Genomic DNA, 18,602 nt, shown 5'->3' with positions numbered 1-18,602 from the left:
CAAAATATTGCTGCTCACTGACAATGCACCTGGTCACCCAAGAGTTCTGATGGAGACGGACAATGAGATTAATGTGGTTTTCAGGCCTGTTAATGCAGCATCCATACTGTAGCCCATGATCAAGGAATCATTTCAACTTTCAAGTCTTATTATTAAAGAAATGCATTTCATAGGGATATAGCTGCCATAAATGGTGATTCCTCTCATGGATCTGGGCAAAGTAAACTGAAAACCCTCCAGAAAGGATTCACCACTCTAGATGCCATGAAGAACATTTGTGATTCATGGGAAAGGGTCAAAATATCAATACAAATGGGAGTTTGGAAGAAGTGGATTCCAGCCCCCATGGATGACTTTAAGGGTTCAAGATTTCATGGAGGAAGTAACCACAGATGGGGTGGAAGGAGCCAGAGAATGAGAATCAGAAGTGGAGCCTGACGATGGGACTGCACTGCTGTGTTCTCAGGATCAAACTTGAACAGATGAGGAGTTGCTTCTTGTGGATGAGGAGAGAAAGTGGTTTCTTGGGATGGAATCCATTCCAGGTGAAGATGCTTTGAAGACTGTTGAAATGACAACAAAGGATTTAGATCATTACATAAACTGAGTTGATAAAGCAGGTTTGAGAAGGCTGACTCCAATGTGAAAGAAGTTCTACGGGGGGTAAAATGCTATCAAACAGTACTGCATGCTACAGAGAAATTGTGAAAGGAAGAGTCAATCAATGTGGCAAACTTCAATGTTCTTATTTTAAGAAATTGCCACAGCCATCCCAATTTAAGCAACCACCCTGCTGATTAGCCAGCAACCACCAACACTGAAGCAAGACCCTCCAGTAGCAAAGAGATTATGACTAGCTGAAAGCTCAGATGATGATTAGCATCTTATAAATATTCTTCAAATTAAGGTATGTACATTTTTTTTCCCAAAGATTTTATTTATTTATTTGAGAGAGAGAATGAGAGAGAGAGAGCACATGAGAGGGGGGAGGGTCAGAGGGAGAAGCAGGCTTCCCGCCGAGCAGGGAGCCCGATGCGGGACTCGATCCCGGGACTCCAGGATCATGACCTGAGCTGAAGGCAGTCGCTTAACCAACTGAGCCACCCAGGCGCCCAAGGTATGTACATTTTTTAAACATAATGTTATTGCACACTAATAGACTACGGTACAGTATAAATGTAACTTTTATATGCACTAGAAAACCAAAAACTTCATTTTACTCACTTTATTATGATATTTGCTTTATTGTAGAAGTCTCAAGCTAAACCCAAAATATGTCCAAGGTATGCTTGTATTTACTATCTGTTCTTTTACAGAAAAATTTTGCCAATCCCTATTATGCAGCTAATTAGAGAAACCAGAAAAAGAAGAAGAAATGGGACAGAAAAGATATTTGAAGAAATAATGGCCAAAAACTAATTACATTTTTAGAAAAAAAAAATATATAAGCTTGCCCATTCAAGCTCGAAATCTACACAAAATCAATTAAAAAAAACACCATACCTAGATGCTTAAGTTAAACTTCTAAAAACCAAAGACAAGAAAAACTGGAAAGAAGTCAGAGAAAAAAGACACACTACTTACAACAGAGAAATGATTTGAATGACTACAGAGTTCTCAAGAGATACCAGAGGACAGAAGACTACCGGAAAAACTTTTAGGCAGTTGGAAAGAAAAGAATAAATAAACACTGTCAAATTAGAATTGCATATCCACGGAAAATACCATTCACAAATAATGATGGAATAAGGACATTTTCAGACAAAAACTAAGTTCCATGCTCAGCAGGGAGTTTTTTGAGATTCTCTCTCTCTCCCTCTGTTCCTCCCCCCTCCATGCACTCACACTCTCTGAAATAAATAAATCTAAAAAAAAAAAAAAAAAAAATAGAACACTTAAAAAGCAGTACAAACCAGCTAGATCTAACAGATATCTATAGATAGAACATCCCATCCACACAATAGAACACACATTCTTCTCGAGTGCACATGCAGTATTCTCCTGCACAGACCAAATGTTATGGCATAAAACAAGTCTCAATTACCTTAAAATGACTGAAATAATACAAAATACGTTCTCTGATTACAGTGGAATGAAACAAGGTTATCAAAAACAGAATGAAGTTTGGAAAACTCACAAATATGCAGAATTCAATTAAGAACCTCCTAAATAACTAATGGGTCAAAAAAAAAAATCACAAGAGAAAATAGAAAATACTTTGAAATAAATGAAAACAAAAACACAACATACATTTTATGAGATGCAGCTAAAGCACTACTTAGAAGTAAATTTATCACTGTGAACCCTTATATTAAAAAATAGAAAATTTTCAAATCAAGAATATAAACTTCCACCTAAGGAAATCAGAGAAAGAGCAAACTAAACCCAAAGCAAGCAGAAGGAAATCATGAAGATTATAGAGTGAAAATAAAATAGAGTAGAAAAAAAACAGAGAAAAATCAACAAGATCAAAAGTAGACTTCTTGAAAAGATCTTTTGAACGAATCTTTTTAGTTAGACTGATAAAGACAAAAAGAAATTACTAAAATCAGAAATGAATTACTATTACTACTGACCTTATAAAAATAAAAAGGATTATTCACAAAAATACTGGAAACAAGTGTATACCAACAAATTAGATAACCTAGGTGAAATGAACAAGCCCTAGAAAGTCAGAAACTACTCAAACTGACTCAAGAAAAAGTATAAAATTGAAAAAACCTATAGCAAGAGACTGAATTAGTAATCAAAACCTTTCCACAAAAGCAAGCCGAAGCCCAGATGGCTTCCTGGTGAATTCTACAAAATGCTTGAAGAATTAACACCCATCCTTAGAAACTCTTCAAAAAACAGAAGAATAGGGGAGCCCAGGTGGCTCAATTGTTTAAGTATCCAACTCTTGGTTTCGGCTCAGATCATGATCTCAGGGTCCTGAGATAAAGCCCCACATGAGGCTCCGCACTGAGCGTGGAGCCTACTTAAGATTCTCTTTCTCACCATAAGACACTCTTAATCTCAGGAAACAAACTGAGGGTTGCTGGAGTCGGGGGGTGGTGGGAGGGATGGGGTGGCTGGGTGATGGACAGTGGGGAGGGTATGTGCTATGGTGAGTGCTGTGAAGTGTGTAAGACTGATGAATCACAGACCTGTACCCCTGAAACAAATAATACCTTATATGTTAATAAAAATAATTAAAAAAAAAGATTCTCTTTCTCCCTCTCCCTCAGCCCCTTCCTCCCACTTGAGAACAAGCACACCCAAGTGCTCTCTCTAAAACAAAACAAAACAAAAAAACAGAAGAACATGCAAGATCCCAACTCATTCTATGATGCCAGTATTGCCCTGATGCCAAAACCAGAAAAAGTTATCACAAGGAAACTATGGACTAATATCCCCTATGAATACAAATACAAAAATAAAAATAAAAAATGAAAACAGGGTACTAGCAAACTGACCCAGTAATTTAGGGGGGGAAAAAAAAGTATACAGCATGACCAAGCAAGATTTATCCCACGAATGCAAGTTTGGTTCACTATAATGAAACCCATCAATCTAATACAAGACATTAATAGAATAAAAGACAAAAAACAAATGAATATCTCAATAGATGCAGAAAAAGCACTTGACAAAATCCAACATCTTTCAATGATAAAAACAAACAAACCCAAACAAATAAAAAACTAGGAAAGGAAGGAAACTTTCCTCAACCAATATAGGGCATCTGCAGCTAAATCCACAGCTAACATCATACTTAATAGTGAAATACAGAAAGCTTATCTCCTAAGATTATGAAAAAGACAAGGATCTCAATTCTTACCTCTCTATTCAACACTGTGCTGCAGGTTGTAGTCAGGACAATTAGGCAAGAAAAAGAAATAAAAGGCATTCAGACTAGAAAGGAAGAGTACAACTATATATACAGATTATCCAACATTGTATATAGAAAAATCCTACAGAAATCACAAAAACACGTAGAGCTAATAAACAAGTACAACAAACTTGCAGGATATAAGATCAATATAGAAAAATCAGTTGTATTTCTATACGTTAACAACTGAACAATCTAAAAATGAAATTAAGAAAACAATTCCATTTATAATAGCATCAAAAAACCAAAAAAATTAGGAATAAATTTAACCTAACAGATGTAAGACTTGTACACTGAAAACTACCAAATATCACTGAAAGAAATTAAAGACCTAAAAAAATTAAAACTCATCCAATCAATGGTCATGGATTGGAATATTAAATATTGTTATGATAACACTTCCTTAATTATACACTCAACACAATCTGTATCAAATCTCAGTTTTTTTTTTTTTTAAGAAACTGACAAGCTAGTCCTAAAATTCATATAGAAATGGAAGGGAGCCAGATTAGTCAAACAATCTTGAAAAAGAATAACAAAATTGGAGGACTCACACTTCTCAATTTTAAAACTTAACTACAGAGCACCTGTGTGGCTCAGTCGGTTAAATGTCTGACTCTTGGTTTCGGCTCAGGTCGTGATCTCAGGGTCATGAGACTGAGCCCCACGTTGGACTCCCTACTCAGCGCTAGTTTGCCTGGGGCTCTCCTTCTCCCTCTGCCCCTCCCCTCCCTGCCACAGGCACGTGTGCTCTCTCTAAAATAAATAAATAAATCCTTAAGAAAAAAATTAATTACAAAGCTACAGTGATCAAGACTGTGTAGCACTGGCATAACAATAAACCTACAGGTCAGTGAAATAGAACTGAGAATCCAGAAATAAACCCATGTGTCTATGGTCAACTGATTTTCAACAAGAGTACTAAAACAATTTAATGGGGAAAGAACAGTCTCTCCAAAAATGGTGCTGGGACACCTGGATAATCACATGCAAAAGAGTGACTGTGAAACCCTACCTCATCACGCCATGTACAAAAATTAACTAAAAAAAAAAAACAACAACAAAAAAACCCCACAGATTTAAATGTAAAAATAAAACTATTTAGCTCTTAGAAGAAAGCAAAGGTGTAAATCTTCACGCCCTGGGATTAGGCAATGATTTCTTGGATGTGACATTTAAAGCACAAGCAACAAAAGAAAAAATAAATACACTGGACTTAATCCAAATTAAAAACTTTTGTGCTTCAAAGGATACTACCAAAAAAAGTGAAAAGACAATTCACAGAAATGGAGAAAATGTTTCCAAATAATATGTAACAATCTTATATCTAGAATATATGAAGAATTCTTACAACTCAACAATAAAAAGAAAAATAACCCAATATTTTAAACTGGGCAAAGTACTTGAATAGACATTTCTCAAAAAAAGAGACAAACAGCCAATAAAACCATGAAAAGCTGCTCAACATCATTAATCAGGTAAACACAAAACTATAGTACGATACCACTACACATTCAGTATGATGGCTATAATCGTAAGGAGGAATAATAATCCTCAAACACTGCTACTGGGAGATGTAAAATGGTGCAGCCAATTTGAAAACGGTCTGGCATTTTCTTTAAAAGCTAAAACATACAGTTTCCATATGACAGCAATTCCACCCTTACACGTATACAGCTGAGCCTTGAACAACACGGGTTTGAACTGCATGGGTACACTGACACTCAGTATTTCTATAGTACAGAACTGTCACCTTATTTTCTTTTCCTTATGATTTTCTTTTTTTTTTTTTTTAAATGTTTTATTTATTTATTCATGAGAGTCAGAGAGAGAGAGAGGCAGAGGGAGAAGCAGGCTCCCCGCCTAGCAGGCAGCCAGATGTGGGACTCAATCCCGGGACTCCAGGATCATGACCTGAGCCGAAGGCAGTGGCTTTAACCAACTGAGCCACCCAGGCGCCCCCAGAACTTCTTTTTGGAGTGATGAAAATATTAAATTAGATAGTAGGGACGGTTACAAATCTCTACGAACAGATAAAAAACTACTGAAATGTACTCTAAAAGGCTGAGTTTTATGATATGTGAATATTATCTTAATTTTAAAAAAATAACAAAAGAAGAAATCTAAATGTATTATTCACTTTGAAAGGAAACACCAGAGAAAACTCAGATCTTTAAGAATTAAGAGTAACAGAAATAGTAAACATGGATAAATGAGACACTATTTTTTCTTAATTTACTTAAAACTTAAAATCATAACATACTATATACATCCATACATAGTAATCAAAGGTTTAAATCTCTTTCTACATTCTTATGGAAAACACACCCATTTCTATCTTATAATAATTAGAACTCCTTCTGGTCTTGCTCCTGCCCTGTTCCCTTATCTATAATCTGACAGTGGCCACTTCAGGACTGTCTTGAGCTAAAGACACATATGATAAATACCTCTGGAGAATGGTATGTTTTAGAAACCTAGAGTAAATTCATATGAAAGCAGCAAAGCAATATAGAGGCATAGACCCTGATAATGATGTATGAAACTGCTCTAAAAGAAGAAAGTCCAGGGCGCCTGGGTGGCTCAGTCAGATGAGCATCTCTTGGTTTTGGCTCAGGTCATGATCTCAGAGTCATGAGATGGAGCTCCGCATTGGGCTCTGAGCTCAGTGAGGAGTGTGCTTGAGGATTCTCTTTCCCTCTCCCTCCCTGTTAGTGCATGCCCAAGCTCGCTCTCACTCTCTTGCTCTCAAATAAATAAATAAATATTAAATCTTTAAAAGAATAAAGTCCATTAATTAAAAAAAAAAAAAAACACTTAATAACAAGGCATGGCCATTCAACCCTACGTGAGGAACTCTGACTTTTTAAAGTAACTTTCTCCACGGCAATGTTGCACAATATAGGAGGCTCCTGGAGTTGTGGTCACTATGGTCCTGACCATTCCACCATAGCATTTTACTTGCCCCCTCCACTAAGTTATAAATTCTTTGAGGTGCTGTGTCTGTCATATTTGTTCTAGTTTCTCCGGAGCACCTCGTATGTACTTGTTACTTTCAAACCAAGAACTACTTCCAGGTTAACTGGAAGGACAGGGGTCCTGTGAAGAGTAGCTACCACGGATTCCATTTTCTCAGCATACTCTCCATGATCTACATTTCAAGCATCACACTCTCCAACCATATCCCCCTGTCCTCCCAAACACAACCTCTTGTACATCCCCAACAATTCCTCAACCCAACTAAGATTTATGGTCTGTTCATCAAACAACACTTCCTCCATCCTTTGCTCCCTTCACAACCCCCCATCCCCAGTCAAGCTTGGAGTCCACAGTCCATCATTATCCCTGCCTCCCATATCCCTCCAACCGCCTTTATGGTGGTTGCCTGGCAAAATCCAACCCTGGTTAAATCCAACACTCCGCCTCCTTCTTGCTTGTGGGTTGCTGGATAAACCATTGTCCTGTTACTCGGGGCCTCATGTTCAACTTATCACCATCCTCAAGTGAACCGTTAGTCCCGCTCTGATCCACCCACTCTCTCAAGTTTCTAGACAATTATTTCATGTGTTTGTGTTCTCTTCAAACCTCCAAAGCCTCTCATTCTCAGGTCACAACCTCGTTTCCTCTCACTGAGAAAGCGGCATCAGGAAATAATTTCCCTAAGACCTGAAGCTACATCTACTCACTTAGCAGCAACTGTCCCGTATACTCTGCATTCCCTCCTATCCTTGATCCCATATAACCCATCCTATATAAACTATAGGATACATAATATTAACCTATATATAACCTATATAACCTATATAACCCATCGGCTTGTGTGTTAAGAGTCTATTCCCTCATCCCCCTTAATAACCCACTAGCATGAGTTAATGTTTCCTCTTGCCCCTGCATTAGCAAAATTTCCCTCTACTGGATCAGTTCTGTCAGCATACAGAGATGCTGTCATTTCTCCCATCTTAAACAACCTTTTCCACTCCACACCCCCCTCCAGGTACTGTCCCAGCTCTCTGTTCCCCACTGGAGTAGTCTCCATGCACTATTTCCCAACTTCTACTTGAACAAGTCTTGCTCCCACTAATCTGCTAAAAGTGCTAGTCGAGATCCTAGAGACACCACCTTGCTAACTCCAGTGGTAACCTCTTAGACCTACCTTTATTCAACCTGTTTGCCACAGCTGATCATTATCCCCTCCTTGAAGGCTTTCTTCACCTGATTTCTAGAATCCCATCCTCACTGGTTTCCCCCTCAACACCCAACACTAGAGTGCTCAACCTTGGAACCACCTCCTTTCCCTATCTATACTTACCAAGAGGTCACATCCAGATTTACAGCTTAAAATAACATCTGTGTAAGGAAGACTCCCACATGTTTATCTTCAATCTCTCCAAGGAGCTCATCACTCATATATCCAACTGCCTACCTGACACCTCCACATGGGTGCTTAATAAATACCCCAAATTCAGCACATCCAAATGGAACTCATGATCTCCCTTCCAAACCTGGTCCTTCTGAAGCCTTCCCAATCTTGGAAAACGGCAAACCCATCTTTCTGGTTCCTCAGGCCCACATTTCACAGTCATTCTTGATTTTTCCCCTTCTCTACAAACTCATATCCAAATCTTCAGGAGATCTAGTCTGGCACTACCTTCAAAAATACATCCTGAATCTGACCATTCTTCATGACCACGTTACTACCACCCTAGTGCAAGCAACATCTCCAGGCTGGATCATTCAGCAGCCTCCAACCACTCTCCTGCCTCTTCCTTTGCCCCTTTTCCCACATACATCTCTTCTGAATCACACTCCACAAAGCCCCACGTCACCTGATTCCCCACCACCCGTCTCTGGCCTCAATCTCCTCCAACGTTTCCCCTTGACCACACCAGTTATGGGCTCAATTATGTCCCCCACAATATTCACATGAAGTCTTAATCCCAAGTAGGAATGTGACCGTAGAGTTCACTCTTGAACAACGTGGGCTCTAGGGGAGCCCCCACATTGTGCAATCAAAAATCCACATGTAACTTTTGACTCCCCCAAAACTTAACGACTAATAGCCTACTGCTGACCAGAGAAGCCTTTCAGATAACAAGCAATTAACACATATTTTGTAATGTTTTATGTATTATATACCTTATTCTTAAAATTATTTCTTCTTAATTTTTTCAGTATTTCAAGCTTGCGCAGTTTACCTGTAAGTTTTTTCAAATTGTCACAAATCTCCAAAAAATTTTCCAATGTTCTTATTGAAAAACAATCCATATATAAGTGGACCTCCACAATTCAAATCCTTTTTTTTTTCGAGTGTCAACTATATTTGGCAATCTGGCCTTGAAAGAGATAATTAAGGTTAAATGAGGCCATTAGGGTGGGCCCTCAGCCAATACAACTGGTGTCCTTACAATAAGAGATTAGGACACCAACACACACAGAGACCAGGTGAAGGCCCGGAAAGGACAGCCATCTGTCAGCCCAGGAGACAGGCCTCAGAAGAACAAACCCTGCCAACACTTTGATGGCGGACTTCTGGCCTCCAGAACTGGGAGAAATTAATGTCTGTTGTTTAAGCCACCTTGCCTGCGGTACTTTAGCTGTGGCAGCCAAGCAGATGTTATCTGCTTCATCACATTCACCTCCTTGTGCTTTCCTGAATACACCAAGCATACATGTCTCAGGGCCTGTGCGGTCATCTTCCCTCTAGGCAGGGTTAAGGATTATACCAGGTCCTTCTTCAGCTGCTAAAACCAAGGCCTGAGGATTAAATGACTTGCCCAAATAAGAGGTAGAGAAAAGACAAAATCACATTTTATCTGGTCTGTGATGTATGGGAAATATCTCCACACTCAACCAATACTAGATACTTAAAGAAAAAAAAAAAACCCACTTACTTTTCAACCCAGAGCACTGAAACGAGCTTCACACCTCTCTTCTGTGCTTTGTCCCAAGTGCTCTGGTATCCATCCTTGAACACAACATGAGTCACTTGTTTATTAAAAGTTTTTGAAACCTGTAGACAAAAGGCAGAAAACAAAATGTAAATTACCATTTCTGAACAATTTCGTAAGTAAAATTGATCAAAAAGGATACTTTATTCAGTATTTGACAAAAGGAAAACATCTAAAACCCCTACCCCAGCAAGTCCATTTCTCATAATCTGTCACAGAGAACTACGCTAACAAATGGATAATGCCACTTAGAAAACCTATCTGCTCCAGTTAGGATGGTGTGTTATACACGTGTTTATCTCTGCTCCCTCTCAAAAAATGTGACGTAGAGAGTTAGAGCTCTACAAGGATAAAAAGGAGAGGGAATGTGGACAGGAGCCAGCAATGCATTTTTAGTAGAGGAGAGAATGGGAGCTAAGTCAATTAATTAAGGACATTTAAGACAACCTTCTACATCAGACATAAAATAAAATTCACAGGAAACAGACAATACAGGGAATACTTATGTAATTAAAATTAAAAACATTTAATGTATTTGGAAGAAAATAACATTCATTTAAATCTTCAGAAGACACTGTGTTCATGAAAGATATCTAAGATGGGGAGGTTTTTTGTTTTTTTTTAAAGGATCAGAGAACTAAAGAGCTCTTGGAAATTAAAAATATGATGACATAAGTAAAAAAAATGTCTATAGAAATGCTGAACAATAATAAAGTTGAGAAATTCTCCCCGTAGGACAAGACAACAGAAAGACAAGGAGATGGATGCAATAGGAGATATAAGATATGAACATCAGCTAAGACCAGGGGAACCAAGAGCTAAGTAATAATAGTTGAAGAAATACAGGAATAGAGAAAATGGAAAAGAAATAGTTCAAGAAAAATTTCTCAAATTAAAGAGCATGTGTTCTAGATCAAAAGGACCCCCCCAGGGCGCCTGGGTGGCTCCGTCGTTAAGCGTCTGCCTTCGGCTCAGGTCATGATCCCAGGGTCCTGGGATCGAGTCCCACATCGGGCTCCCTGCTCGGCAGGAAGCCTGCTTCTCCCTCTCCCACTCTCCCTGCTTGTGTTCCTGCTCTCGCTATTTCTCTCTCTGTCAAATAAATAAATAAAATCTTTAAAAAAAAAAAAAGGACCCCCCCCCCCAAGGGCCCGGCATGAAAATGAAAACAGAACCATATTAAGTATATCATCCTGAAATTTCAGTAGAGCTGGAGTAGAGAAAGATTTGACATTAAAAGAGAGTAAGGAAGTGAAGGTGGGGATAAATCACACTCAACAGTGAGACACGACAATGTCATCAGCAATCTGGAAGTCAGAAAACAATGCAGAAGTTCCTTCAGGGAAAAATAATATACACTTGACATTTTACAATCAGCTAAAATATCAATCAAAGGTAAAGAAAGGTATAATAAAGGCATGTTCAAACTCATGGTGTCAAAAACTTTACCTTTTATATATAATCTTTCCAGGAATGGAAATGGTCCAATACATCATTCTTATAACAATACTTAATTTTATCAAAGTAATAATATGTACACTGTTCGGCAATAAAAAGGTAAACACCAAAAGAAACAGGTAAAACAGATCTGAAAAAGGCTGACTTAGAAAAATAGAGTGAGAAATGTAGAACAAAGATTTGCTGGTTTCTCCTTGTTTGTACTATGAACCTCATGGCACTGCACATTTGCCCTTTTAAGCAACACGTATGTATTGCTTTGATAAAATATACATATATATCTTTTTGTCTAACTACCTACCAACCTACCAGAAGACCCTGGAGAACTACTGAGGTAGTGAGGGGTTATTACTGAGCCAAGACTGTAGGTACAGACTGACACAACCAGACAGAGGAATCTAGCATTCAGGGTCATTTTTTCCCTAGGGCTTTTGTCAAATTTAGCAAACAATGGGTAGCACTTCTAAATGCCTCTGAGGACAAGAGGGGCAAAAATTGGACTGCCAGCCTCAGAATGGGAGAAGGGAGTCTGGCAAAACCCTCATATCTTGTATGGGCACCCGAAGGGCAGATCCAGGAGTAAGAGTAAACCATAGTCATAAGTGGCCCTCACAGGTCTGCAGTCCAGTTTAAATCATCTTCAATCCCGCAACTGGATTAAGATAATCCTGGATTATGAGCACTAAAAACATGACTGAAGCAAATGTGAATCTCTTCTGAAGAAAGAGAATACAATTCTAGGTCTCAAATTAATTCCAAACAATTTTAAATACACACAATACTCAATTAGAAAAAAAAAACAACAACAAAACATCAAGCTAATCTACAGATGAGACAAGAACATAAACCACTAGATAAAATAAAAAGTAAAAGTAGACCTAGATATTGCAATCTACCCAACAAAGCCTTGGGGAATACAGTTAAAACCCAGTTTAAGGAGAACTGTATAACCTAAAATGCTGTCAGAGTTTAGCTAAGCTACTCCAGCTAAGTACTGCTGTCTTGGCATCCATTTTTTTGGCCAAGCATCCTGCAGGAGTCTTAAACCAACACCAACTCCTCATACAAACACATACCCTAGATAAAAGCCCCCAGAGTCACACGCAAATGTCAGTTCCCCAATGGCCCTTTGAGCAACCATCTCCTCTGCCTTCAAGGTCCTTCCCATTGTGTGCCCCTTAGATAAGGTTCTGGAGCTACCAAAACCTCATTCTTTGGTTTGAATTGATTAATCCAGCCCTAGACTAGGAAACTGAAAGCATTCCACCCATGGACCCTAATAAAGACATATGCCTCAGGTCCTCTCATTCTCTCTGGCTGTACTCTGCCCTGACCTCCCCGTGTGGCATCATGCATCTCCTCCAAAACCTGTAATAAACTTCTGTTTCAATTTCTCTATAGTCTGTTGTTTAACTGCTGTTCACCATTCAGCACCCTGTGTTCCACTTAACAAATATGAATTTAACAAAGTCAAAACAAATGCACGTACAAAAAGTAAGAGGGTTAAATGTCAATGCGCTCAACTTGAAAAGCGGGAAAAAGAACAGCTAATTAAAACCAAAGACTGAGTTAGAGGATTATAAAAAAGAGGCCAGAATTAATAAAAAAGAAAAGGAGGATCAAGAACACCAAAAGTTGGTTCTTTGGAAAAACTAATAAAATCAATAAAACCCAAGTAAATGTTATAAGGAAAATAAGAGAAAAGGCACAAATAACCATAAGAGAAAAGGTACAAATAACCAATATCAGTATGAAGGGATCATCTCATAGACTGTGAAGACATTAAAAAATTCAAACAGGATATTATGAATAGCTTTGATCCAATAAATTTGAAAATTTAGATGAAATGAATACATTTCTTAAAAAACCAAAAATACCAACTTTCTAAAAGCACTTATAAGAATAGAAAACATGCATATCCTATAATTTCCAAACAGATGAAAAACTGTAACAAAAATGTTTTTAAAAAATCTACAAAGAAAACTCAAGGACTAGTTGGCTTCATCAGCAAATTATACCAAATATTTAAGAGAGAAATAATACCAATCCTATACAAACTTAGAATAAAAAAGAGAAAGAGTCACAATTCTGCAACTTGTATTACAAAACCAGCCTATCTTTAGCACTAAACCGCATAACAGCACTACAGGAACGGAAAATGACTAGCCAGTATCACCCCTTATTGGCAAACTGTTATCAACAAATACATAAAAAGGATAATGCATTCCCACCACCTGAGTTTATTCCAGGACTGCAAAGTTGTTTAATGTTAAAATAAATATTCACTGTTAACAAAGTAAAAGAGAAAAACCTTATGATCATCTCAATTATATGCAGAAAACACAACTGATGACATTAAAAAGTTAATTCATGAAGAAAACTCTTAGCAAATTAGGATCTGAAAGTTGGTAAAAAAAAAAAAAATGCATTAGGCACATGATATCACTTATATGTGTAATCTAAAAAACAAAATGGACTCAAATAGAGAACTGGTGGGTACCAGAGGGGACAGGAGCGATGGGTAAAATATGTGAAGATTAGAAAAGGAACCAACTTCCAGTTTTAAGTCCTAGAGATGAAAAGTGCACCATAGGGAATATAATCAAGGATATTATAACAACTTTGGTGACAGATGAGAACTAGACTTATCCTGGTGACCATTTCACAATGTACATAAATGTGGTATCACTATTTTATAAACCTGAAACTAATACAATATTGTATGCCAACTATATTCCAATTTAAAAACAAAACAAAAAAATTGCATTAGGTGAAAATGCCAAAAGCTTTCCCTTGAGAAGCGGAACCACACAAAGATGCCTGGTAAGTGTGCTCTATTCAACACAGGCCCTCACCAGTGCAGTATGTCCAAAAAAAAGAAATAGAAAGGCTTAGGATTAGAAAATAGAGTAACTGTCCTGCGCACATAATATTCAATTGTGTACATCTTTTTTAAGTCCCCAAAATGCCATATTCCATAAATGAGTTTGCTAAGTCTTCTGGACACAAAGTAGATATGCAAAAATTATTTCTATATACCAGTAACAGTTATAAAAAGGAATTTAAAAAATACCATCTATAATAGCATGAAAAATGACCAGAGAAAATTGTAAAACATTACTGAAAGAAATTAAAGAAACCAAAATCAACAAAGGCATATAAGTTTATGGGTTGGAAGATTCAATTTTGTAAAAACATCAGTTCTCTTCATATGGATCTATTTTTATCAATCCAATCCCATTCAAAATTTTTAAAAGCTGACAAACTGATTCTAAAATATATTTGGAAATGCAAAAGGCAAAGAACAGCCAGGACACCTTGAAGGAAAAACAACAAGACTTACGAAGATTCATTATAAAGAGCAATTATGACTGTGGTCTGTCATGAGAACAGATAATGCGGATAATGAAACACACAGTTACCTGACCAATGACAAGCAAAGGCATTAATTACTTCAGAGACTGGTTAAAGGATGGTCTTTTCAATAAATGGTGCTAAGATAAAAGAATATTCACATGGGAAAAAAAATGAAACTATTTCACACCATATATAAAAATCAATTCCAGATATACAGTAAATCTAGATGTGAAAGGCAAAATGATAAAGCTTCCAGAAAATAACAGAGGAGAAATCTTCGTAATCTTGGTAAAGGCACAGTTTTATTTTTTTTTTTAAACAGAACACACACAAAGCTCACCATAAAGAAATAAACCATATTCCAACTTTCATCAAAAGATACCATAAAGATGAAAAGACAAGTCACAGAGTTAGAAAATCTTGCAATTCATATGGCGAGCAATGGGGTCAGCTGAAAAATAGAGGGAATGCTTACAAATCAAGAAGAGAAGGAAAAATCCAATGGAAATAACGAGCTGGAGTCTTGAACAGGCTCCTCAAAATAAATACATGAAAACATGCAGGAAAATACAATTTCAAACCATGATGATATACCACCAGAAACGCACCAAAGGGCTGAAAGTAAAGACAAAACCAAGTACAAACAAGTCAGGCTCTCATTCACTGGCAGAAATACAAATAGTTTTCTGCAGTGGTCGAATCCGTTAGGAACCATTGTTAATCTTCTCAGATGTGATAATGGCCTTTTTATTATACAGGGAAATTCCTTGTTCTTAGAGGTTACACACTGAACCAATTTAGGGGCAAATTTTATCTGTGACTCCCTTTCAAATAGTTTAGAAAAAAAAACATACACATGTAAATATACTGTACAGAAGAGATGAAGACAAAGCAAGTATGTTAAGATGTTAACAATTATTGGGTCTCTATGTTCCACTTTTCTATTTGAAAATTTGCTCAATAAAACGTGAAAAGCAAAAAGATCCAAGAGATCGAAGTTCTTAATACTAAGATACAATGGTCTTAAACGCCATTCTGTCAGCTCCCACACTCCATGGCCTTTTTCTCAGCCACTGTACCTTGTCTTTTAGCCCAAGAAGGTAGCAGGCATCAAAACAAGGAAATACCCTCTGGTTCCCACCTTCCAACAGATCAGAAAAGAAGGGGTCTTCTCAGGTTCACAAGGGCGCCCTACCCCTACATGCTCAACACTCTCCACTCTAGTCTGCAGTCTGTTCTGTCCACCAGGGTAGGGGCTAGCAAGAGCCAGCCAAGATTTAGGAGCACCCTCTCTGCCCATGGCTGAATGTCTCCTTCTGTTTTACAACCTGGGGGCCTCTCTCCCCTCACCCTAAACTCCGGCCCTGCCTTCACCGATCTTCTCACCATATTAATCTTCTCCCTTCACCCAGCCTATGTCATCCTCCCCCAAGTCCCCCGACGGCTGCACAAATGAATACACTTTGTTCACAGTTCAAATCCCTCTGAGAGCAGCCTGTCTTCACCATCTCCATTCCTCCTACGTATCTCATTCATTCCTGGGCTAATGTCCAATCCTTTTACCCATTTCACTTGTGCTACACTCAATAATAACCTTAGAGTTTTCAAACCTAAAGTACACCTGCCAGTCTCAACTTGTCTGAAGATTCTGCATTGCTTTAAAATTCCGTCTTTGAAGTGCATCCCTCCTCTGACTTCCAGACTTAGTTTTCCAGAATCTCCTGGCATTTCCTCTTTGTCCCTGGGTCCCCTGCTCCCATCACCTGCCCTCCAAATACTTAATAGGCTCCACCTTCAGCCCCTTTCATTCTAACAGCCTGAGTCATTCCCACACCAGTGGTCTCACCTGACCCACAGGGTCTTGACCCCCTACAATATTATCTATAGCCTTGACTTTCTCAAATTCCAGATCTGTATATCGAAATGTCTGTCAGATATTTTCAATATGCCCAAAATCACAATGTTTCCCTTAAAAACCTTATCCTTTTCCTGTATTTCTCACTTTGGTCAATAGCATCCTGCATCCAATTAACCAGTGGCAGAATCCATGGCTCTAGGTTAGTCTTCTCGCATCACCCACAAGACCGACTGTTCTATAAATCCGACTGTTTTAAACCTTTTCACATCATGGTTCACCCCTCCCCCACCGCACTGCTTACCCACCTTCTTCTTTGTCCTTCATCCCTCCTGTTCTACTTAGTAACTCCCAGAATAAGAAAATACAAGCATTTCTCATTAGGTACAGAGGACTGCCATATGCAGCAGTGGTAAAATGAATTTCTTACCTTTGCCCCCATATCCACAAGTTGGTCTGTAAATGTCTTTGAGTAATTTTCAGTTCCATTCACTGACCAGACTTCAACATATGCCACTACATCTGAAAATAAACAAGATATTAGCATGGAATATATCTGAAATTCCAGCATCCCTCCCCAAGAAGTTCAATAGATGTTTATCTCATTCTATTTACATTAAAAAGTAAATTCAAAGCTGCTTCCATCAAAAGCCTATTCAAAATAGCATTAGTGCAATTATGGTTCTTAAAACTCCAAACAAAGGACAACTTTATTCATACACACACCAAGGCTTACCTTCTTAACACTGGAAGCTCTTCCCAAATTCCTAAACTAGGCTTGACTCTTCTAGTGAAGAATATGTTTTGTGTAAAGGACCATACAGCCACTCAACTTCCTGTAGCAGGGGACAGACAGTCCCCCACACCCTCAGGGACACCCCACAGAGGCGGTGATGGTACTGGACTCCGGGACAGCCCTCCACACCCCACAGGGACTGGGACTGGACTGGACTCGGGGACAGCCCCCCACACCCCACAGGGGCGGTGACAGCCCCCCACACCCCACAGGGACAGGGACTGGACTGGACTCGGGGAGAGCCCCCCCCCCGCTTCCCACAGGGACGGTGACAGCCCCCCACGCCCCACAGGGACAGGGACTGGACTGGACTCGGGGACAGCCCTCCACACCCCACAGGCACCGTGACAGCACCGCACTCGGGGACAGCCTCCCTCCTCACGGGGCCGGGCTGACTTCCGGAAAGGCCAGGCTCCCCTCCGCACGCGCCTCGCGAGCCCAGTTCACGCGCTCGCCGAGACCTGGACGCACGCCCTCATGCCCGCCCGCTGCCGCCGACTCAACTCCCAGAGTGCAGGAAGTCCCCTCACCTTTCAAGACCTGGCGCCCTGGGGTCCCGGGAGCCGCCATGAGAGACCGTAAGATGCGCACCCGCCGCACCGCGCCAAACAAGGCGAGCCAGGATTGGGAGAGACTGAGCATGCGCAGGGCTGACGCGCGCCCCTCCCCTCCGGCTCTACGGAAATCCGCTCATCCACGTTTTCTAAACAACCCAAGGAGGGTTCGCGGGGGGGGGAGGATGTTAAGGCCTCTGCCTGCATTAAAGGGGACAGAGGGTCTTTTCCAGTGCCCAGTCTCGGGTTCGCCACCAGTTTAACACTGCTGGTCAGCGTTCTCCTCCGCGAGTCTTTCTGTCCCCTTGGAAATTACGAGGACCAGTGTCCCAAAAAAACCTAGTCAAACCCTTCTGTCTCCGTAAGGACACTTAGAAGCTTCCCGGAGCCTCACTTGGCCCACCTGGGAACTGCGGACGGGGAAGGGGCACAGTCGTAGTTCGCAGCGCCTGTGGGACTTGAAAAGTAACTGCTCCGAATCTCCGACCGCGCGGTCACCCTCACCCCGCGAGCACCGGGTCCCCGTGCGCCGCCCTGTCGTCAGCGCGCGGAATTACCGCTCGGAAGGCCAGGCCACTACCCTTCCGCGTCCCCGAGAGCGCCTGCGGGAAGGCGGGCGCCCCTGGAGACCCCGGGCCTCAGATCCCGCAGGGAGGAAGGGGGGATCCCGCCCCGGACCTCAGATCCCCGCTTGGGGGACAGGCGAGAGCTGGGTTTCAGACCCCGCGGGGGACTGTGGAGACCCTGGACCTCAGATCCCGCAGGG

The 18,602-nt window shown here is 40.0% G+C and overlaps 1 protein-coding gene across 1 annotated transcript; it reads right to left on the bottom strand.

Annotated features, from left to right (window-relative positions):
• Window positions 1-5,660: 5,660 nt before the first annotated feature.
• LOC145717607 (microcephalin-like) lies at window positions 5,661-17,975 on the bottom strand. The gene is made up of 3 exons (XM_081807055.1): window positions 17,813-17,975; window positions 16,917-17,008; window positions 5,661-9,878 (listed from the first exon to the last, which is right to left on the bottom strand). The coding sequence occupies exons 1-3, from the start codon at window positions 17,922-17,924 to the stop codon at window positions 9,756-9,758; spliced, it is 327 nt and encodes a 108-aa protein (XP_081663181.1). The 5' UTR covers window positions 17,925-17,975; the 3' UTR covers window positions 5,661-9,755.
• Window positions 17,976-18,602: the final 627 nt, after the last annotated feature.

Source organism: Leptonychotes weddellii, chromosome 2 (genome assembly GCF_054177405.1).
Source record: "Leptonychotes weddellii isolate Sample4059 chromosome 2, ASM5417740v2, whole genome shotgun sequence".
Taxonomy (NCBI): domain Eukaryota; kingdom Metazoa; phylum Chordata; class Mammalia; order Carnivora; family Phocidae; genus Leptonychotes; species Leptonychotes weddellii.
This window is presented reverse-complemented; position numbering and strand designations above follow the sequence as displayed.

Coding starts and splice junctions, on each gene's coding strand:
- LOC145717607 (XM_081807055.1), bottom strand. CDS start 17,924: ATGCTCAGTCTCTCCCAATCCTGGCTCGCCTTGTTTGGCGCGGTGCGG. Junction 17,009..17,812: donor AGGGCGCCAGGTCTTGAAAG/GTGAGGGGACTT, acceptor GTTTATTTTCAG/ATGTAGTGGCATATGTTGAA. Junction 9,879..16,916: donor TTGTGGATATGGGGGCAAAG/GTAAGAAATTCA, acceptor TTTTGTCTACAG/GTTTCAAAAACTTTTAATAA.